Genomic DNA, 23,654 nt, shown 5'->3' with positions numbered 1-23,654 from the left:
TTATGGGAATAACTGCATCATCATAAACCAGGAAGCTCCAGGAAAGCAGCATGGTGAAAACGTCCAGCCTCCCAGCAGCTTTGTGCTTTAGGTTAGGACATTACCCTGCCTCTTATACACACTTTATGTTCCCTGCTATTCATAGGCCATGTGTGTGTGTGTGTGTGTGTGTGTGTGTGTGTGTGTGTGTGTGTGTGTGTGTGTGTGTGTGTGTGTGTGTGTTAGAAAGCAGCAGTGTTTAGTTTTTTTTGTGTGGAAGCTGTCCTTAGTTTTGCCCGGTGACCTGAGCTTTACTTCCAGGTCAGAGCCTTCTTCGGGTCCCCGGCACTCCCAACAATGTATCCCTTACAGGAGAGGGAAGAGCTGGCGCATCAAGCAAGTCCCTCTGGAGACTCTTCAAAACACAGTTACCATGGACACATGCTTGACCGGGGAGAGTGTGTGTGTGTGTGTGTGTGTGTGTGTGAGAGGGTAAATACAGGGTGTGTGTGTGTGTGTGTGTGTGTGTGTGTGTGTGTGTGTGTGTGAGAGAGGGTAAATACAGGGTTGTGTGTGTGTGTGTGTGTGTGTGTGTGTGTGTGTGTGTGTGTGTGTGTGTGTGTGTGTGTGTGTGTGTGTGTGTGTGTGAGAGTGTGGGTAAAGAGGGGTGTGGGTTGTGTGTGTGTGTGTGTGTGTGTGTGTGTGTGTGTGTGTGTGTGTGTGTGTGTGTGTGTGTGTGTGTGTGGAGAGAGGGTAAAGACAGGGTTGTGTGAGTGTGTGTGTGTGTGTGTGTGTGTGTGTGTGTGTGGAGAGAGGGTAAAGGGTTGTGTGTTGTGTGTGTGTGTGTGTGGAGAGAGGGTAAAGACAGGGTTGTGTGTGTGTGTGTGTGTGTGTGTGTGTGTGTGTGTGTGTGTGTGTGTGTGTGTGTGTGTGTGTGTGTGCAGGTGCAGTTTGCATGGTTATAACTTTACAAACATGAGACATTTAGCTGAAGTCTGGTGTGTATTCTCTTCTATCCAAAGATCCTCAAACTCCAGGCTTTCTTTCTTTTTTTTCATTTTTCATTTTTATTTTCATAAAATCTTTTTCCTAAAAAGCATGCCACTACAATGCCACCATTGACTCCTCCGGTGCTTTACCCGCCCGCAGCCGTGCGTGATTGACTGCCAGCAATCTGATCCAGTGAAAGACATCGACAACCAATAGGAAGCGGAGTGCGGCTCGTTTCCATGGGAGGCCCCCGGGGAGGAGATGCCAAAACCCGCAAGACAGCAAGGCAGAGAGCGCAGGGAGAAGCGCACCGAGGAGCCTGCAGCGTGGATGAGCAGCCAGGTCGCTGGGTAAGTAAGCTGCATGCTATTGCAATGCTTTTTATTCTTTATTATTCCCTCTCTCTTCCTTTGCATCTGTAAGTTTATTCTATCATGCAAAAGCATTTTTTGCATGATAGAATATTGCAGCCAGGCGCTCCGACTTTTACGCACGAAATATCCAACTTAACTTCTGTTCCTCAGTGCAGGAGACGGTCATTCATGTCCTCTTTCTCTCTGTTTTCCATCCATCTCGGTGTCTTCTTCTTCTGTTGAAGGAGGACCGGGCAGGAGACTCTGCACATCGCTCCTCAATTAAAGCCACAGCGGCGCAGAATGGATAGATTTCACGACCAGCAAGTGCCTTACTGTAGCTCCACAGTGAGTTATCATTCACCCCCACCCTCACCCTCACCCCACCCAACACACAAATAATGGGAGCAAAAAAAAAATCCAATAACAAATGCTTTTTCACATCATCTTTAATACATTCTCTTGTTCTTCTCTCTAACACTTTTCCCATTTGTTCTGATCTCATCTCTGTCTTTCTTCCTGCTGCTGCCAAGACTCATTCCTCCCTCAGGAACCATTTAAGTTTCATCTTATAATCAAAGATCAGCAGCTAAACAAGGTGCCCACCACCATACACAGTGTTATTTGGTCATGCACCATGTTACTACTTGTTAATTATAGCTGGTCTCTTTTTTTTTTTTTTTTTTTTTTTTTTTGTTGCATGGCTTTGGAAGTGTGTGAGGCATCAAATGAGTGGCTCATTGAGGCTTCTTCAGTTGCACGTGCACCTGCAGCCAACAGCAGAATCCACTGCTCCTGTGAGGCAAAAGAATAAATTGATTTGTGTCTCTTTTTTTCTTTTTTCGTTGTTTGTTGTTTGTTGCAGAAGCCACAAGGAAACACAACGAGCTGCGAGAGGCCAGCAAATGACAGAAAGAGAAAATTCATTAAGTCCGACCTGGCTCTGGACACCGAAGGTAGGCAGAGGGCAGAGGGAGAAGTTAATTTCACGGCTCCTAAACATTTAGCAAAATTCAATTGGTTTGTGGCCACCTGCGCTTGCTAACTACAGAATCTCAATTACAACACAGCGGCCTGTGATGATTCTCGCAAGCCTCCGTCAGTGGTCAGAGACACAAATTGACTTGTTATTAGCTGCACACGTGCCCACTGAGCTCCAAAAAAAGGGGCTCTGACGGCAGATCAGCCCGGCGTGATGAAGCCGGCCGGTTTCTGATGCTCCTCCAGGGCTTTGATTGTGTTTTCTTTTTTCTTATTCAACTGCCTTCAAGCCTTGTTCTCTGCTTTCTCCCCAATCCAGAGCTCTTCCAGGACCTCAGTCAGCTGCAGGAGACTTGGCTGGCAGAAGGTGAGTGAAGAAAAAAAAAAGAAGAGAAAAAAGAAGAAAAAAGGAGGAGATATACAGGGGGGTAAAAATGGATAGGTTGTGAGGGGTGTGGGGGTTTGGGGGGGAGCTGCCTGGAGTTACAAGCCTAACGTCGCAGTCCAATTAAAAGCCTGTGTGGAAGAGGCACCTTGTGTGTCATGCATACATTAGAGACTGCGAGCGAGGGGTCTTGAGGGAGACAGAGGAGGCTCTACCCGGAGAGTGTCATCACAGATTACCAGGAGAAGGCTCTCCGACGCTCACTGTCTCTTCTGCTTTTGGCAGGAGCTAACGTGCTGCACGCCAGCCGCCTCCTCCACCTCCACCTCCACCTCCACCAGAGCTCTGCTGTAGCCTACCAGCTCTCTCTCTCTCTCTCTCTCTCTCTCTCTCATCTCTCTCATCTGCTCTCTCTCTCTCTCTCTCTCTCTCTCTCTCTCTGCTTCCTCTCAGCACACCTCTCTATCTGCTCCAGCTGTATCATCACCTTGTCTTCTTCAGTTTCATTTCTTGGCAAAAAAAAAAAAAAAAAAAGAATGGATCTACTTTTAAAACACTAGAATCAGTTTCTGAAAGCGAAGATTGTTTTTTTTATTTTTTTATATATATATTTATCAATTTCTTAGCTTTTTAATTTTTTTTTTTCTCTAATGGCAAGACTTGCTCATTGTGGTCTAACTGAGACGTGATGCTTCAGGATTTAAGTGCGAGTGTCCTCTTTCCACCGTGTCTGCAGCACAGAAGTTTCGGTTAGTGGTGAATATTGTTATTTTCTTTGACTTTAAAGTGTCTTTATGTGCATGTGCATGTTCCACGTAGTTTCTTTGCTTGACTTTTGTACTTACATCTCACTAAGATGCAACTCGCTTTGAATATTGCATGAAATCTGAAAGTTTATATGTCAGTAAAGTGCCAGTTTGGTATTTTAGAGATTAACTCTGAATGGTAAAATATATTCAGGGTTAAGAAGAATATATTCAGGGTTAATGGAAGTAGTTTTTGATATGCTTGGTCAGAGTAAAAACAAAAATCCAGACATGTAAAGTTGCAAAACTAAAAGCACATAATTGCTTGAAAAAGGGTGATTTGATCTCTTTTTTTGCATGTATAAAAATCTGAAAAGTAAAGTGAAATTTCCAGAATTTTCTCTGTGAACAGGCCAAATCAGGTTTTAAACCGCTTGGCTCAATAGTAACACGAGACTGCTTCTTCCCTTTACGGCACTTACTCGTATCTACAGTGTTATAGGAATAAAATCCAAATTATTAACATTAAAAGTTAGCATTCATTTATTAAAACTAATTAGGAAGGTAAATTGAAAAATGTAGTGCTATGAAAAATCACTGTTAATGTGTTAACATACTGTTGTGTGTAATTTATTGGTCCTTTAATTGAAATTTGGATTATTAGAAATGATGAGAACAGAATGACATTTACTGTAAAAAAAAGACACAAATAATAACATATTTGATATTATGCTGTTTTACTTGTGTGAATCAAGTCATTTAGATATATATATATATTTTTTTTATGTTTATATTTTGTATTGTAGCATTGCAGCAATAAAAACCTCTGAAATGCCAGTGACACATCAGTCAGTGCTCAGGTTGTAAAGCCATAATTCTAGTTGTAAAGTAGACCTCTCAAGTGCACGGTATAATTGAATCAACTTTAATACTTTTTTCTTTAAATAAGGATGGAGTCGTAATACATCCCCCTGGAAAGTGTCTAGAGAAATATCAGCTCGCACCCTTCACACAGGTGAATAAGACTCTCAATCATTTATGGGCTCCATCTATTCTTTAACACATTTGAAAATGCTCGCAGTGCAATCCAAAGCTTTTAAAAAATGAAAAGTATGCGTTGAAACAGATATTGGAGTGGTCGAGCAGAAAATCTGAGCAGCAGTTAGATTATGAGGCGGCGCGGGCTCACACCGCAGGGCGTGTAAGAAAAAAAAAAAAAAAAGAATAAGACACGATTTTAATATTTCAGTATTCCAAAGTGAGAAAAGAGACGGCGGCGGCTGATAAGAGGTATTACTGTTAAAGATTACAGTTCTGCCTGTCATGGATCAATGTGATGATGTACGCTTCAAGATTGTAGATTTAATGAATGACTTCCTGTCCATTAAGATGAAAAGGAATACCTTCCCATTTCTAAGATTTATTAGTTCAGGTAATTGGAACAAGAGGAGGAATTATGAGAGACGGACTGAATTTCCGACTCAAAAGACCGAGAGGTTGAGGGCGTTTGTCAGCTGACAGACGTACGTTTGAGCCCCACAAACCGCTTCTGCCCTCCACCTCCACCCAGGTTTATTTTAAGACTTATTTAAGCATCTTTCTTGTTGGGGAAAAAAGATAATTTTTTTAAAGATTTCTCTGTTGCTGACGGCATAATTTCTCTTTAAAATCAGCAGGAAAAATGTTTTTAAACTCGGCCTCAGATAGTCTCTCTTGCTCGGGCCTCATGTTTACTCCCTTTTCATTCTTACTTCCTTATTTTCTCTTCTGTCCTTCTTCCTTCTCGTTTTTTTTGTTGTTTTTGTTTTGTGAATGGCGGCAGATCTCCAGCTCTGCCGTTCCTCCCCAGGAGTTTTTTGCAGAGATCAGCTGGCTCATTCACAGACTGAGGCCGGTGACTCATCCATCCTGTACTTCCTTTTTGGACACAAACACTGCTGCCTTCTCTCTTTTTTTTTTTTCCTCTCATCTTTCCTCTCTTTGTCCCTTTCCAAGTTAGGTTCTGTGAAGTTTCCAAAAGTTTGTTTGTGTTGCAATCATGGGACGAGAGCCGTTTGTGGGTTCCACGCTTGGTTCTGTATTCTTCATTCTTGTGTTGCCTTGGATGTTGTGGTTTGAGAGTCAAAGCATTGAAGCTTTTAGAAGGTTTGAGTAGGATTCATCATGTAAAGGTCTTTCCTTTGTATCTGTTTTTAGTTTATATATGATTCAAATGTTGTGTGGTGGGCCCTTTAAGAAAAGCTCCTAACAAAGTGGGGTAAAAGAGCAAAGTTGTTTTCCAAATGAGGGCTTAAAATGCAAATTGTATTTAAAAGAATTGCATACAAATGAGAGCTGATGGCTTTCACTGCAGCCGAACCTGAAGTGAAATCATTATAGGTCTTTGTTTGCTGCTCTCGTCACCCGCTTGACATTGTTGGAAAATATGGAGCAATTTCTCCTCTTGATCTGTTGATTGTTTACTCTCCTCAATTCACACCTCTAGCAAGAAAAAGAAAAAAAAAACATCCCTGATCTTATCAAGAGTGAAGAAAAAAATGGAAAATCTGTGTTTTTCTTTTTCAAAATCTCTAGACTTGTCGAGACATGTTACCGATCCTGTGATAATGAGGATCCACCTCATTGTGTGTATAAATAGACGTGCTAATGACACATTTGAATCTCCCTTTGCCTTTCGCCAGAGTGAGACGAGCTTGAGGGACATGGAGAACTGTAACCGAGTGTAAATATGTGTGATATAAATATGTACATGCAGGCTTCATTATTTTAGCATTAGCCTGAGAGTGCAGGAGCGCAGGTGAAGCATTGGAGGGTTTGGAACAGACCTAGCTCGGTAGGTACAGGTGGATCCACCAGTAGGGAAGAAGCCAATTAGATACTGTTAACAATGGGTGTTTGGCTGCTGGCAAGGAGTGAGAGCCGAGGCTGTGGAGCAGTCAATGGACGGGGCGACCTCAGGAAGTGGAATTAGGAAGTAGACGGGTCCCTTAAAGCAGTACATTAAAACCCCTCACAGGCTGGCGTTTGTTTGGAAAACACGGTTCATTGTGCAGCTTCTTTTGGAAATCATGCAAGACGTATTGTTCATAACGTTTCAAGGTTATTTTGTACATTGATAGTGTCTGATATGTCATTTTGGTGCATTTCCTGGTTGCTCTCAAGTAATATTTTTTTTTTATAATGGAGCTTTTTTATTAAATAAAAAAATCAGAAGAATTGTTTTTAGATGTGATTGTCTATTTGCTGATACACAGACACAAAAGGTAGATTGTTGGAATAGAATCAAGATGAATGGCTTTGAGATTTAATTAAATATAAATGTAAACCTGCATTGACGAACAGTACTGAAAGCATTTAAAAAAAATGAAAGGAAACAACTGGACAATCCTGATCTGCAGAAGAAGGTTGTGTAAAATGATAGAAAGCCACTAAACTGACTTTGTGGTGAGAGTGTTTTGGCTGGTGAAATCTTATTTGTTTCCTGATTTTATTTTATTTTATTGGGATTTGTTTTAATACAAGGAAAAAATTATTTTATCTATTTTTTCTTTTGAGAAAAAAAACACTTCTAGAGTTTAATATTAGATAAAAATAACTTGATAAAATGAAGATATATTTTTTTTTTAGCTGTTAAACATATAAAACTGTATTGCACTTCTTTTTTTTAACAAAACATTGGCACCAAGGAAAAACAAAATACCTCTTGCCCTGATTTCCCGTAAAACACATTTTCAGAGTTCTTTAACCGACAGCGGAGGCGAACAATGCTGGGATAAGCCAAGCTAATATCCCAGGAGACTGTTTGCCAGAGGAGGGTACTGGGCTGTAGAGAGCTGTGATCAATGCTGCGTTGTCCATCAACATCAGAAACAATCATTCCCTTTCTTCTTCTCTTCTGCTTCTGTCTTTAGCTCAAGTTCCCGACAATGACGAGCAGTTCGTTCCAGACTTCCAGACTGAAAACTGTGAGTAAGAGACCGCCTCGCTTTTCTCTCTCTTGTGTGTTGGCGTGCATGCATGTGTTTATGTGTGTGAACATCTGTGGTGTTTTTTGTTTTTTTTTCTCTTTTGGTTTTTGGTTTTTTTGTAAGTGAATGCGGTGTCGGTGGTGGTTGTGTGTGTTTTTCCGTGTCTCTCGGTACCCTCACCTCTGCTCGCACAAGTGCTCTCTGGAGAGCTGCAGCAGTCTTGCTGGTCTGCAGACAGGTGCATGAGTGTGGATGGGGGGGGGTGTCTCTCTCTCTCTGTCTCTATATCTGTCTCTCTCCCGTCACCACTGAGGTATTATCGCAATGTGGTTTATTTGCATAAACATCAAAATATTGTGGCAGATTTTTATTTTTTTTTCAGTATGTTGAAGTGATATTTTTAACTCCGGGTAGGACAAACTGCTGTCAATTGAAGGCTGTTTTGAATTTTTTTTAGAATAAAAATCTTGCTCCTGCATGACCTTTCCTCAAAGTTCTTTTTTGTGCAAACCATCCAGTGTGGTTAGATTTTCTAAATCCGGCAGTTTAATATTAGTTAATACCACATTTATCCTTTTTCAGTTGAAGGCTTGTTGGCCTCCTGGTAGACAGAATGAAAGCAAGCATGATTTTATTTCCTGCTTTCTTTATTTTTATATCCTGCAAGAGAAAAATATTCTCTTTTTAAGAATACTCCTTTACAGTTTGATAAAAAAAATGTCTTTGGCCTGACCTGAGGTGCTTTTACACTCGCAGTATTAAGGATTATATAGTTAGTCGTACTTCACCTGCTTGTGCACGGTGGTTGCACACGGTGACTGGAGACTTGGCACGGTCCACTTCTGGAGGAAGTAGTGCCAAGGTGGGGACAGAAATGGAGTGAGTGGAGCTCAGTGGGACCCCGAGCGAGCACATGTCTTTCAGATGAGCCAAAACGCCCATGAAACTGTGAGAAAAGACACAAAACAAGTCTTCTCTATGTCCTCAACGCCCTTTAACCTGGAAACAAAGTTGGACAAAATGCAGAAGTGAGGGACTAGAACAAAGAGGAAAGGTCATGTGTGAAATCTGCATTGCGTACCCTCTTGGTTGTACAGTTGATTGTTAGATTTTGGAAAACATTTGGGTAAGATGAAGCAGAAATGGGTCTAAGACATTTTAACCCTTTGTGAGCCAGATCACAGCCTGAGATCCTCAAGCAGGTTCCTGTTGGTTGCTTAGATTAAAAACCAGAGGGGGGTCTATGTCTTTGTTTTTGCCATCAATTCTCAGGATGACAAGAACAGCATCATCCTTTAAATGTCTTACCCTGATTTTGCAAATTCTTCTGTTAAATCTGTTAAATATTCTTAATTAATTTATCTATTTAGAGACATATTTGCTGCAAAGGCAAGCTTAGATTAAGTAAAACCATAGTAAGGGTGTAAAAATAAATAATTCTCATCCTCCTTTACTTCCTTCAAATATTTTGCCCTCTCAAATTCTTTCCATACATCCGTTTGGATTTTTGTATAGCTCAGAACGCACCACAAACAGGGAACTAAAATCCCGACCCCCTGGCGTGAATTAGCGTCCGCTGACATCCAAGATGGAGGAGCGGTGCGGCGTACAGTAGAGAACCAGAGGTCACCGAGACTGTCCCGTTGTCCTTCAGAGGTAGCCGGGGTGGGTGGCCACGGTGGCAGGAGACTGCTGACCATCTGAATTGTCCTGCTGGCAAACCTGCAGCAGACTGGAGAGGCACTAACAGATGGCGGGAGGGTGAGGGCACCGTGGTTGGGCGCGCGAGCAGGCATCCCAGCCGGCAGCTCTCCCATATGGGTTTCACCGAGCCGAGAGACGGAGGGGCGGACGGGGAGCTAGAGAGCCAGGGATGAAGATTGAAAGAGATTTATCTAGGGTGTTGTACGACGAAGAGAGGGTGGAAGTAATTAAATATAGGGAATCTCATCACTGAAATCAGCTTTCCCATCCTATGAAAAGACCAAAACTATGTAGAAGTAGTATCTAAGTATCTAAAGGCTGACACAGTTTATTCCTCTGTGACAAAGGCCTCCATTGTTGTCCAAAAACTCTAAACTATTGTTCATTTTCTTTACTAAAAACTAAATTTCAGGATGGTTTTATGAAATTTTGTAGCCTTATTAAGAATGTATAGAAATATTTCTGGCCACTATTAACCACCTATTAACAGTTATTAGTATTATTTAAGATAATTCACTAGCCTATTTTTGTGAGGTCAGTATAATTTCTTGGCAGTCAGTACAATTTAGTAGGTCTGTAGAGAGCTGCAGTGAAGACGTATTTTTGTAGGCCAACCAGGAAGTTAGCATCGCACTGGTTCCCTCAACAAAGAGCTAATGGGATTTTTCCCATTTTTTTCAGTGATGACGTTTAGTTGTGTCATTTAGCCACTCGTTAGCCTTCCCTAAAAATTCTTGATTAGGGTATTTATCTGATGTTAACCACAGACCTTATTTCAGGCATCAAACCAAAAACCCATCCTAAAAACCAGACTTTGAGTGGAGTTCACACATGCTAACTCATTCTTGCAGCGATCTGTTAATTGAGAACAATCTGGCTCAAGTGTTGCGCTTAGCTGAGTTACAAAATAAAATCTAGTGCAGTCTTGATTTTGGCGCTTTTCATATCAGCGTTAACTCTACCGTCATTAATTTGTCTGCATCAAATTTCAATTGAACCAAATGTAAAGTTAACTAGATTTGACTGCAACTGCTGAAACATTTATTTAATAGTAGCATAGTTAGCAATAACCAAAAGGTAATTTGTCCACTTGTGTTGTTAGCCTTACTGTTTGCAAGCTAGTTTGCTCTCTATGCTAGCCTATTGGTAGCATTAGAAAATAAAACAACTGGTGTAGCAACAATTATATTTACTTCATAAATGTAAAGGTAATAAGCGTTAAATGTAAATGTTGAAAAAATATTTGATAGTTAGTATTTTTTTTTTCGGTTGTGTTGAAACTCTGAACACTTGCTATCTAGTTTGCTATCTTTGCTAACTAACTGGTAGCTAATTGGTAGTAAAATATTTAGAGTTTAATGAATTTCAGAATCTTATTTTTAGGAAACTGCATCCATTAAAATGTATACTCGGTATAATCATGAATCTGAATCTCTACTCTTACTCCATTTTGAATTAGCTGCTTTTTACGTGAATTTTTTCTTACATACTGGTTATTTTACATCTGTTTCTATTGAATTCCTATTAGTAGTAAAACAATATTATTTTAAAATGTTTATGTGTTTTGGTAGTCTGTTCAACAGACAAAAAAATTAAACAAAATGGTGAGGAGTTTTTTAGCTTCAAAGATTGTATCAGAAAGGCAAAATTCCTTTCCCTCTGTGTTATTTTATATTTTCGTGGCCTCAGATTTATCACCTCACAGGAAGCTATGGCAGTTTCTCTCAATGTCGACTTCGCACTCTCCATCCATGCAGCACAGAAGCAGCATGTGAGCGGCCTCGAAGCGAAAGTGTCCTCAGGCTGAAGGAGGAGAAGGAGAATTTTCTTTGTCTCAAACTCCAACACAGATGCTTACCATTAGCATAACTTAGCAGGGAACGAAGGAGTAGCGGAGGTGTAAAATGAGGCCACACGTTACCGGCAGATCTGAGACTCCATCATTTAACAGCATAGGCGAGCACCTACAGTAGGTGAAAATGGAATGGAGGGTTTTTCGCTGTTGCCAAAAGACCTGTATTTTTTTATGAATGGACCGGAGAAATATCTGCCAAACGCAGGCTCTGGTTCTGCCAAAACACACCATTTGTACCTGAGAATACGTAACGTTCGCGGGCCAAGAGTTATTTGACAACGTACCAAGATGATTGCCAGAAAAATGGCAGTTAAAATTGAATCGTTGGAACAGATTTTTGTCAGAAAATATATGGACAAGCTCAAACAAACAAAGAATTGTGTTTTCTATTGAATCTTTACACCAAAGATCAAAGAAAATTGCAGAATATTTAAGTTAATGGCACAGAAGAAAAAACACAACAAAAAAAAACAAAAACATTTGCATTGGAAATAGACCCAGTAATTGTTCTAACTGCTTCTACTTTTAAACACCCTACCATCTCGGCTAATCAATATGTAGATAATGAGAGCAATCAAGCAGTGATGGGCATGACATTCTGGACTAAAAAGGAAGTCTCTGTTTTAGTCAGAGGCAATGCCCTTGCTATTGATTTGTGTACCTTGGCACCCCACTGACGAAATCTATTGTGACATTTCCATTTCTAATTTAAGGCCCCTGCGCTGCAGCACACACCAAGCCATTGTTAATAGCTGATGCGACGCAGTAGTTAAACGCAGCATTTTTATAGACGTATGTAAATAGAATGAAGTGATGTTAATTCAGTGTTGAATGAAGAAAAAGAAGTGTAGTCTGGCAGGAGGTGAGCCGTAAACCAGAAGACAGGGTTGTCGTTCTGAACTCAGACAAAAGAAAATAAATGTATGTTTGTATTAGGTTGTTAAAGTGACACTGAACATTCATAACTAAGGTATTGTTTTGACTCCGTGAGCCCTTAACGAGGCTCTGCCATGCAAGAGTCGTCAAAGGTCTCCCCTCAGGAAGTGTCTCTTTGACCTCCGATCGATGACCCGGAAAGGTCAGGCCCCCAGCGAGGGCTGCGAACAACCCCTGAGCTTTGTCCTGCCGGGCCCGTGTGGCCCGTCCCCCAGGGGATCGGCTGTGCGTCAGATGGGGTGTTGGCAGATCGACCCCTGCTCGTACGGCAGCTGTCAGTCAGCCGTGAGAAAACTCCCCAAAAAACATCCTCCCCTCTCAGCTGCTCACAGCCGTAGAGACCCGTCTGGACTGTGGGTGTTTATAAAGGAAAAATACTCCACAAACAGCAGATTTGAATCTTTAGGGTCATCAGATGTTTAAATGTTTGGACTTTATCTGAGCAAGGAGTTGATGAATTTCCTTTTTTCTCCATTCATAATCTCGCTCTGGTTTTTTTAAATCAGGAAAAAAACAAAACAGGCCGTCTCTCAGCCTAAAAACGTCAATCAAAAATCATTCCCTTCATCGCCGGGATGCTGTGGGGGACGGCCTCACCGCCGCTTTGTGTGCAGTCGCGGTGAGACGGCGATCGGGCGAGGCAACCCGAGCCTGACTTCATTCTGACTGACTGGGTTTTCGTCAGAAGCGCAGCCAATTGGATTAGCGTTGATCATGACTTGAGATGATGGCATGTTAATCAGGACTGATCAGGCACTTAACAGCCTCTCAGATGCACCGGGCTCACTGCGGGGCCATAGGTAGAAAACCAAACCCCCCCCCCCACAACCCCTTCAGATCAATGAGCCCTGTTGTTGACGTCTGGAACGTATTGACAGCCAGCTGAAAGCAGATAAAGCATTTATAGGAGAGCGCCGCACACCCAGTTTTATGATTGTCATCTTTCACTAACAGAGTCCCTGTCAGGGGAAAAAATAAAAGGCCGAACAAATGAGATTTGAAGTGAGTTGTTTGTGTAGGCGATGTCAAAGGGATGTCAAATCTGATGGTGGACGGATGCTTAGAAAAGTCTTTTAACTTATGCATCATGAATTATCTTAATCACATGTACACATATTAGTGTATTGTACTGCAATATGGCTGCATGCCGTCCTTACTGTAGTACACAGAAGACGCTTTGTCCTTATGTTAGATACTGTTGAATATACCAGCAGTGAAACGTAGTAATTTGATTGTTTTTGAGAATTTGCAGACACGATAAAGATAGAGGTGGTGTTTAAACTGCTAATCCTAAAAAAGATATATATTGAAGGCTATTGAGTGAATTTCCCTCCAATGATAGTATAAATGATATTTCAGGGGCTTATTCGGCCTGCTTACAATAATATTCTGCCATAAACCTATGCAAAAATACTGAGCCCTACCAGAAAAAGTCATCTACACCTCCATTACAAAATACAATCTGCACCTGCTCTCAAAAAAACACATTCTCTGATACCTAACAAGGTTGATAGGGAGGTGGTTTGTTGTCATTCTGTATCTTAATTACTTTTTCCTCCGTCTTACTCCACCTCTCTCTCTCTCTCTCTCTCTCTCTCTCTCTCTCTCTCTCTGGGTGTAGTGGCTTTCCACGGACTGCAGCTGAAGATCAAGAGGGAGCTCCACAGCCCGTGTTCAGAGCTGAGCTCCAACTGTAGCCAGGAACGGCCCTTCAAACTCCAGTATGGAGAGAAGTGCCCCTACAACGTCAGGTAGGCACCGCACCGACACCGAAACATTCTTTAAATACTTCTTTAAAACTCTTTTAAACATTTTAAATTGGCAACATACAAAAAAATAAAACACAGCCGTTATTTGGTTTCACATTCTGTACTTAAGCAGTGTTTGAGTTCCGGTTATGTCATTAGTATAATGACATTTTTATACGTTACGCTTTGACGTAGCATCAGTTTATTTTAGGTAATTAAATGTTGACCTTCCAGGTTTGTTTAATAATTTTCATTTGTTCCGATCTCCATATTTATTTCAAATGACTATTTAATTGTCATGTTAAGTGTTTTATTTTAGTTTTTACTTCAAATGAGCTGATTTGTTAAAACACAACATTCCTTCTCTTTGCACACTCATATAATGACCTTGTATGCAGAGAGGAGCTGTTTCATAAGTGATGAATCATATCCATGGAAACGAGTCAGCATGCGTTTGAACTAACAGAAACTGTAGAAGGACAAATGTTCAGCAAACAAAAGAGTGTTTTTTTACTAAACTCCAAACTCCTAAATACAAATTTAACATAATAAAGAGTGCAAAAGCAGCCATTAATATTGTCTTTTGTTTGTTTATTTCTCAGACATGGTGCTCTTAAGTATTGGAAAGTAAAGTAACATGAATTAAAATAACAATAAATGAGCCATTTATTTTAAAAATCACTCTATCCTTTTCATCTGTAGTATGTTCCATGTTTACCTCACCTACTGTAAAGCATGTCCACAACAAAATCTGATGCACAAATGTATGGATAAAGCCTTATTCCAACACATGTAAGATATAACACAAAGCATATGATGCATTATTTAATCAAAATGCTGTCGGCTTTTCTCATCATCATCACGGAAACCTCAAACCCAGACGCTTGCAGCACGAGAAGCCTCTTTGACTCTTTGTCCTCTGTTTTGCCACAGTGCCTATGAGCAGAAGCAGCCTGCAGGAATGAAGCCCTCCAGCCCAGTGACGCCCCCCTGTAGCACCCCTGTGTCCCCCCTCCACCATGCCTCACCCACGGCGGCCCCGACGCCCAAACCAGACAGGACCTACGCCCACGTACCCGCCTCGCAGCCGCTCCCTGACAACGCCTACTCGATGGACCACAGGTACCCCAGACGTTTACATTTGCATCCCATTTACATCTGGAGGTTATAATGAGATGTAGATCAGAGTTTTAGTCACAGTAGAATCTCATTGGTCCGATATTTTCAGCGGGAGGAGCCAGCAAACTGCAACAAATGTTATCTAATGGCTACAACGACATAACTCAATAAACTGGAAAACTAATGGCGATGACTTTATGTACAGAATTTCAACATCATGTGACATCATGTGACCCTTCATCACCGGTTTCCATTTTTCCTGGTCCTGATGAATCATTTTAGAAGCTTGAGGAGGTAAAAATATGCAGTAATTCATAAAAAAAGCATTAGAACTAAAAGTATTTTCTGCTGTCCTGTCCAGCTAATCATCAGATAAATATTGTGACACCTTTGGGGGTCTTAACTCAGTAGCACTACTGTAGCTTCACTTAGGATGACTAGACTGCTCTGTTTTCTGTTGATGTCAGCATGTTTATAGGACGTACAGCGGTCGTAGAAGTTCATTTAGCCACAGTTTGATATAAATATTATTTTATTTTTCATTTTAAAAGACTAGGCAGTACTTCTAATTCATTTTTGGCCTTTTATTTCATATGTTTTAGGTTCTCTGTTAGGCTTCTTTCTGCTTACTTTGCTTTAGCTGTTACATGTCAAATCTCATTTGAGCATTGAACTTCATTCTTGACCTTTCAACACAATTATCTAATATTTTGGAGCTATTAATTAGAACTTATATAAATTAGGTTAAACATTTAAGAATAATCAGCATCTAACTTGATATTCGATTGATAATTGAAGTCATTTTTTAAGCAATAAGATCAAACATCCTCTCGTTGCATTTTTTAAACGGTGGGTATTTTCTGCTTTTCTTTGTCTTATGTGATAGTTAAGTGAATATTTTGAGGTTTTGGACAAACAACAAGCCATTTGAAGATTTCAGGAAATGTTCTGATATTTTCTAGACTCAAGGTCTTTTGTCAATAAATCAAGAAAATCAATTGCAGCCCAGCTTCATAGTGTCTTTAATGAAAGCTAGTAAGTGGGCCTTTGAGCAGATAGAATTGTTGGTATATATTGACTTGTTTAAGTCCGATAACTTAAGCAGCGTCGCCCTTTTTTATCTTTTTCTTCTGTGAACAGGTTAAAAGTAGACTACATGATGTCCATAGCTCTTTGTGTCTGTCTGATGATGAATCCACTGCCTCTGCGTTCCTCCTCAGGTTTCGCCGTCAGCTCTCGGAGCCCTGCCACTCGTTCCCCTCCCCGCCGACGATGGCTCGGGACGGCCGGCCCATCTACCACCGGCAGATGTCCGAGCCCAACATCCCCTTCCCTCCTCAGGGCTTCAAGCAGGAGTATCCCGACCCCCTGTTCGAACACCCGGCCATGATGGGGGCGCCGCTGCCCCACGCGTACCCGGCCACCATGATGATCAAACAGGAGCCGAGGGACTTCACCTACGACTCAGGTGAGGGGCTTAAAGATGCAAAGAGCTGTCACTGATATGTGAAGGAGGTATGAAGGGAGAGCAGCTGCCAGAGCGTTATCATTTCAGGAATGGGAGAAGACGTGGGAGGGTGGTGGTGGTGGGGGTGGCGTTTATTGAGTTTGCCCATTATTAGGGCAGGGGATCTGGTTGGGCCGGGTGTCTGTGCCGGTCGCCATTTCCTGTGGTGCTCTAATAGGAAAAGAGGAAAAGGGGGAGGGAGGGTGGGGGGTGTTCAGGGGGGGGCGGATATGCCTGGTCACAATCCAAAATCCGCCCTCCCACGCTTGTCCGGTCCCTTTAGTTGGAGAGTAAAGGGAGCTAATCATCAGCCCGCGGCCTCCGTGGAGCCCGAGGCTACATGAGGACATGAATGGACATACGCCGGACTGCTGGGTCCATTCACAGAGAGGACAGAGAGGACCCAGGAGAGTCTGTGTGACCAGTCAGGGAGAAAAAAAAGCCGCCTCCTCTCATGGCGGTGACTTCTAGAAATGAAACACTGGGCCTCTTTCAGCTCTCTGTTACGTTACACTGTCTTTGTTTCACAACAGCAGCTCTGCAGTTTCTGTCGGTGGAATTTTTTATTTTTTTTTACAGTTACAAATTTAGATGTAGACGTTGTAGTTTCACCACTTCTAGATACAAAACTATTCTCTCTATAGGTTCTAGGTTGTAGCCAATTAGCATAAATACATCTCAAGATTACCTCACAATCATTTTCATTATTGATTTATTCTTTTTCTCAATTTTTTCTCAATGATTCATTCTAAAAGAGCAAACAAAAATGCTCCTGTAGTCCAAATAGATGTCTGTTTTGTCAGACCAACCGTCTAAAAAAAAACTAAATAGATTTAATTTATATTGATAAAAACAGAGAAATGCTCACATTTAAGAAGCCTGAACCTGCTCGTGACATTTCTCGCTTGATAAATGGCTTAAACGATTGAACAATAATCAAAATGGTTATGGATTAACTGTTAAGCGAGTTGTTTCAAAGCTAGTCAGGATGTTTGATGTACATTTCACTGACTCACAAAGAGTACAACTGTAACATAAAGTTCAAATATCAGCTTATAGTCATTACAAGTAAGCAGCAAACACTATAAAGATTAAACGAAGAGAGATCTAGAAGGTATATTTTGCTTTATATTGGTCCTGTGTGATCTACTGTCCCGTACTGTACTGGATATCCAAGATGGAGCATCAGAGTGAATTTATTAGTCACAGTGGAGCATGTTGACTGGAGCAGGCCTGTTGGAAAGGATGGGAGGGGAGCTGGTAATTTCATTAGCAGCAATTTCCTCTACAAGCCCATTACTTTGATGAAGTTCAGAGAAATGTTTATGGGCCTAAATGAAGGGCCTCAGTCTGTTTATTGAACATTGGCTTCGTAACCTGTTTGGCTGTATTTTTGATCACGAGCCACGGCCGCGACGTCTGTGTAGTGGGAGGTTCTGACATGTACAGTAGATTTGGACGAAGGTTGTAAAGCAAGCTTGATGATATAAGCTTCTTTTTAGAGAATAATGTGATTAAATACAAGTAGTTTTCCAATTTTAGGTACAAAATCTTTCAAATTAGATTGTTTTTTTTTGGTTAAAAACAGAATTATTTCTGCAAATGACCACGAGATCGAGGTGAAAGTTTGATTTTTTTGTTAAGTCTGTGATGTTGATGAAGGAATTCAATGATAAACAGATATGTTACAGAAGGAGTCAAGGCTTTGGCAAGACAAAGTGACCTTCCTCGAAGTAACAGAGGCACCACCAATATTTAGCATATTTTATTTTAAAGTACCTGAAAACATTGCTTCAACTTTATAATATTAGTGTATTCTATAGCTATACATAATAAGGACTAAATATACAACATTCAAAGTAAAAAAATAGATATATATCATTGATTTTGATGAAGACTTAAACGTTCAAAAACTCAACTGTTTGGGTGTTTTTTCGACTGCGCTTCGCCCACTTCAAACCTTTGATTAGAACTCAGAGAAAAATAAAATCTCTCATGTAAAACAACCAAAAACTGTTTTAATTTATCCAAATAAACAATTTGTTAATTTGAGATCCAATCACACACAGTAAGAACCTGATTGAGAAAAATACTTTTTTCAGGGGTTGTAATTAAAAATCAACATTAAGTGAACGTGCTGCAGCGACACAATATCCAGTGAAGAAGTCAACCTGTAAAAAAGCTTTACGTTGACCCCCCCCCGGCCTTATGAAAAAAAAACTTACATCATGTCAGCGTGTGTTTTCACACCAGCGCCGTGTTTTTTGTTCGGTAGTAAATCTTCCTCTGAGTGGAGACGCCGGCGGCGAGTATTAGCAGGGTGATATAGTGAGCCGGCCCGGGGCTGGGAGCTGATGCTGGGGGCCACGTTCTTTAATCAGAGCCAGTGGTGCATTGAGTGAACAGGCTCTGACTGCTCTCAGATAACTGAGATAGTGTTCTCCATGCTGCCTTCGGGCCCTTTAACACCCACTTCTCCCATTCTCTCCCGGCTTTCAGCAGAAGTGCCTAGCTGCCATTCTGTCTACCTACGGCAAGACGGCTACCTGGCTCACGCCAACAGGACTGAAGGTACCGCAGATTATATATATATATATATGGCTGAATATTATGTCAAACGTTCCTTTTTTAAATCTTTTCCTTATCGTTTTCCAGGTTGTATGTTTGACAAAGTGGCGAGGCATTTCTACGATGACACCTGCGTGGTGCCTGAAAAGGTTGAAGGTGAGTTTTCACACGAGTTCTTTTGAAATCTAACATTAAAAACATGTGAAGTTGTGCTGGAACCCCATACAGCAGTGTTTCCTCAAAACATAGCGACCCATTTCACAATAGGTCTAATCTAAAAACAGTGAGAGGAGGAAATTTGTGCATAAATAAGCTTTCCTGACCTTTTTCGCTGTCATTTCCACATCACCTTATGTTATCTGGAACACGTAAACCAACTATTGATAAGCTTTGTTTTTCTCAATGTGTTATTAAAAACCAACGTATTTGTGTATCTTATGAAAAGTAACTCCTCATTTTTCGTGCCTTTTCCCATGAAAGTCAATCAACACGAGTCAATTCCAGCTCATAAATGCATTCAGTCTTTTCAAAATAAACTTCCGTCTTCACAGGAAGCAACTTAGCTGGGCTTAAGCAACAAAACTACTTAGTTAGGTTTAGGCAAAGTTTGTTTTTTGGGTGAAGATAACCATGGAAGTAACTATATTACTCAAGTTATGTGACAAATAAAAGAACCAAAAGTAGCAGTCTCCTGGCTGAAAGATTGCTGTTTGTTGGACCTGCCCAACCTGTGTTGTCTTTGGCGGTCTTTATTCTTCTTCGTTCATGATTAAGTCGATAACATACCAAGAGAATTTCGTCGACATCTACGAATTACGGCGCATTATTTTTCGTAGGTGAAGCTAGCTTTATGAAGTAGCACAAATAAATGCATTTAGGTCGAGTTAACAGCCTCGTTTTTTCCTCTAATCAGTGAAACAAAATGTTTTCTAGCTTTTCATATTAGATTCAGTCATAAGTAGCTACAATTATCAAAACAATACGATCATTTACTCCGGCATGTAGCTTGAAGGTGGACTACAGATCTAAATGTTAAATAACAGACTAAGGAAGAAATTCTGCTAATTTATTTGGCATCTGCGACCCGACCCAGTAATGGTCCGTTATGTGTCCTCCAGGTGACATCAAGCAGGAGTCGGGCCTCTACCGCGAGGGCCCGTCGTACCAGCGCAGAGGCTCGCTGCAGCTCTGGCAGTTCCTGGTCGCTCTGCTGGACGACCCGTCCAACTCCCACTTCATCGCCTGGACCGGCCGCGGCATGGAGTTCAAACTCATCGAGCCAGAGGAGGTGAGATGCTCAGAGAGTCATTCTTACTGTTTATTTAAATGTTTTGATATTGAATTTCTATAGTCTTAACAAGAGATTGGATTTTAGGCACCTTTTACGTAACCCATGGTCAATTTTCATGCAAAAAACAAGCACCTATTGTATTTCTCAGCACATGTTGCTTGTGTATGTGACAAACAAACCTTCAGTGCACTGTATACAGTTTAATCCTCTGAGTAATTCACTTGAAAAGGTCAAAAATGTCATCAAAAATCATGCAAAATGCTGGTTCCAGTTTCTCAAATGTTAAAATTTGACGCTTTTCTCACTTTTATATCATTGTTTACTGAATATTTGTAGGTTTTCAGCTTATAAAACAAAAAATATGAAGATTGCGACTCTTGTTCTTGGAAGTCATGATGGCCATTTTTCATTTAATTTTCATTTTCTGACATTTTTTATACTATAAATAATCAACGCAATAATAGTTGATGAAAATAATTGTTAGTTGCAGCTTTACTCCTGTTGCGTAATACATCCCAGCAAAATTAGCTAATGTCAAAGGTCACCATTTAACTCTGCTTTTTAAGTGGTCCAGTCAGTTTTTGGATCTACCTTTAATAGTGTTGTTTTTTTTATATTTACCTTTTACTCAACCACATCCACCCCGCTGACCCTTAACGCCAGCGCCCTGCTAAATATTTCACAGGCCGTGTTCCTAAAAATATAACCCGTGTTGACGGTTGGGCCTTTTGAAAATGCAAACAAAGGCTGAGTCTGTGAGCGGCCACATCACACACACTGGGGCTCAGTCACTGTTGGAGGATGGAGGAGGATGCAGGTTGCAGGCGTGGGTAGTGGGGGGGGAGATAAAGGGGGTACCTGGCAGCGGTCCACGCAGCCCGACAGTGTCTAGAGGCCTCGGGGCCAGCTGCAGCTAACAGGGGGCCCCATTCATGCCATCAGGTGACCGAACGCGCTCACTTTGGGTGACGCCGCGGACAAACGTTATCTAGCGGCTTCTGCCTTTTCACAGGCAGGTGTGGCATGTCTGCGAGGAAAAGAAAAAGCTGAAATAATTGAACAAAAAAGGAAACAAGGAGGAGAGGGAGAGTAGAATCTGCAGAGTAGAATCTGCAGAGGAGAAGCTGGCGAGGAGCGCCGCGGGGCTGTGTGGTTTGGACGGCGAGGACGGGTGGCGGGTGGTCTGGTAGACAGGTGCTGCAACATCTGCTGCCTCCTCCGCTGGGTGTGTGACAAGCTCCTAATGAACACATCCCTGGTCAGGTCTGCCGAGGCTGGACGCACTCTAATGACCGTTATTTGGGGAAATATGGATTAATAAGTTTGTTTAACATTTCAGCGGCAGACTGTGCGTGTTTGTGTTTTAATGCGTGTTCATTTTTTGGCATCCTGTTTTTTTTCTGTTTTCTGTCTAAACACTGACTGTGTGTCGTTTATCTGTGTGTGTGGTGCAAAGGTGGCACGTCGGTGGGGGATTCAGAAGAATCGACCGGCGATGAACTACGACAAGCTCAGCCGGTCGTTGCGCTACTACTACGAGAAGGGAATCATGCAAAAGGTAAAAGTAAGAGAATAGAAGACTGAGAATATGTTCCAACAATGAAAAGTAAAGAACAACATTAAAGGAGATCTGTATCTCTGTTGGGCTTTGCTCAAATCATGAAAACTCACCTTTTTAAGATGAAAATTTGGAGCTCAGATACCCAATAAGAGGCTGATTGACACCACCTGTGTTAAAGGAGGAGCATGTGCTAACTCCCCTCCCCCAGGTAGCTTATAAAAGGAGGTGGAGCTTCTCAAACAACGCTGATCCTGATGAAAAACAAGGCTTTGAAACCTTGTTCCTGCACAATTTATCGATAAAAAAATGTCCTGCAACCAGTTGCTCTGTGTCATGGACAAACTTGGATGATTGAAAAGATTTCTTTGTCCTTGGTCATGTACTGTGTTTGCAGTTATTATACAATACATCAATATAGTTCACAGTTTTATAATGGCATTAAAGGATACAATACTTCTGTCAGAGGTCAATTAAAGTGCAACTTGAACACGTCACTGCCAGTTAAACTTAACAAAGAGACTTTCAGGGTTATCTAGTTGTTTTTCTGAGGTGTCCCTGCAGCAGTTTCACCACAATTAGTCTTTATTTTTTCCAGCTGAGAGCAACTCCTACATTTCCTTTGTGCAATGCACTGTGGGTAAAAGTTTGCAACAACAACAAACTCAAGTTTTTGTAATCCTGATTTAGTTTCTTTTCCAGTGTGAACAGACTACAAACTCAAAAACCTGCCTAGAGTTTGTATGCAGCATAGATTTGGGACACAGATCATCACTGCTTGAGTTAAAGAAGACCTTTTTGCAGAGTAAACACAGGTGTAACTATTCTAATTAATTATGGCCCTGTTCCATTTAGGTTGGCCAGGGCCATGTCAAAATGGCTGCTGTGAAAAGGGCCTGTTGCAGTTAACAATCAGACAAACTTAAATGACGTTTCTGTCAATAAGACACTCCAAAGAGAATTAATAAAAGATATCTGCCTCTAAGAGATGTTCACCAAAACCGCCATGCTTTAATAACCTAACACTGTTTACTATCTCACCTTCATCAGGGCGTCTAAGGCAAATTTACTACATTTTGAACTTGACTTGAAGCCGATTTTGTATTTTGACTTTGAACATTTGTCAAGAATATCCATAAATATTAAAAGAAGGAAGAGATTGAGGTTTAAAAGAATAAAGAAATTGTCACTTTGTATTGATAAATGGATATTCCACCTTTTTACCCCACTTCAAAAAAGATCATTTATGGTCAAATCATATTTTCTCGCACCTTTTGGTGTCCCATAAGAGTAAGAGAATGTTGTAAATAGTATTTTTCACTGTATTTTCACTGTATGCGCGCTCTCTCAAGTTTACTAAAGTCCGAACCAAAATGTCCTCCTCACTCACCTGCGTCTCTCTCCGTCTCCGTCCAGGTGGCCGGCGAGAGATACGTCTACAAGTTCGTGTGCGACCCCGAGGCCTTGTTCTCCATGGCGTTCCCCGACAATCAGCGTCCGGTGCTGAAGACGGACATGGAGCGGCAGATCAACGAGGAGGACACGGTGCCGCTGTCGCACTTTGACGAGAACATGGCCTACGTACAGGAGGGGCCCTACTGCCCGCCGCACCCCTACAGCGAGGGCTATGTTTATTAACGGCAGCCCACTCAAACACACACACACACACACACACACACACACACACACACACACACACACTCCACCCCTCCCCCGTCCATACACCTGAGACTGTCATGTCCTCTAATTCACAGTCGCTCCGGGAATAAGACTGAACACACACACACACACACATGCAGCGGAGCTTCCCCCTTATCTCTCTCTCTCTCTCTCTCTCTCTCTCTCTCTCTCTCTCTCTCACATAAACACTTTTTTTTTTTTTCAAGCCGCACAGCAGGATGGAGAGTGCACTTTATGGACAGGAAGCGTGGTGTTAACCTGCCAGGGGCTGGCTACGTGGTTGGCT

At 41.5% G+C, this 23,654-nt stretch overlaps 1 protein-coding gene across 1 annotated transcript; it reads left to right on the top strand.

Annotated features, from left to right (window-relative positions):
* The first annotated feature begins 1,251 nt into the window (after nucleotides 1-1,251).
* Nucleotides 1,252-23,326, top strand: etv1 (ETS variant transcription factor 1). The gene is made up of 13 exons (XM_054622124.1): nucleotides 1,252-1,319; nucleotides 1,568-1,670; nucleotides 2,188-2,278; nucleotides 2,623-2,670; nucleotides 7,346-7,399; nucleotides 13,519-13,648; nucleotides 14,579-14,767; nucleotides 15,985-16,232; nucleotides 18,771-18,842; nucleotides 18,927-18,995; nucleotides 19,958-20,127; nucleotides 21,587-21,688; nucleotides 23,105-23,326. The coding sequence occupies exons 1-13, from the start codon at nucleotides 1,300-1,302 to the stop codon at nucleotides 23,324-23,326; spliced, it is 1,518 nt and encodes a 505-aa protein (XP_054478099.1). The 5' UTR covers nucleotides 1,252-1,299.
* Nucleotides 23,327-23,654: the final 328 nt, after the last annotated feature.

This window comes from Anoplopoma fimbria, chromosome 20 (genome assembly GCF_027596085.1).
Source record: "Anoplopoma fimbria isolate UVic2021 breed Golden Eagle Sablefish chromosome 20, Afim_UVic_2022, whole genome shotgun sequence".
In the NCBI taxonomy this organism is placed as follows: domain Eukaryota; kingdom Metazoa; phylum Chordata; class Actinopteri; order Perciformes; family Anoplopomatidae; genus Anoplopoma; species Anoplopoma fimbria.
Note: the sequence above shows the minus strand (reverse complement) of the source record. Positions and strands in the feature narration are given on the sequence as shown.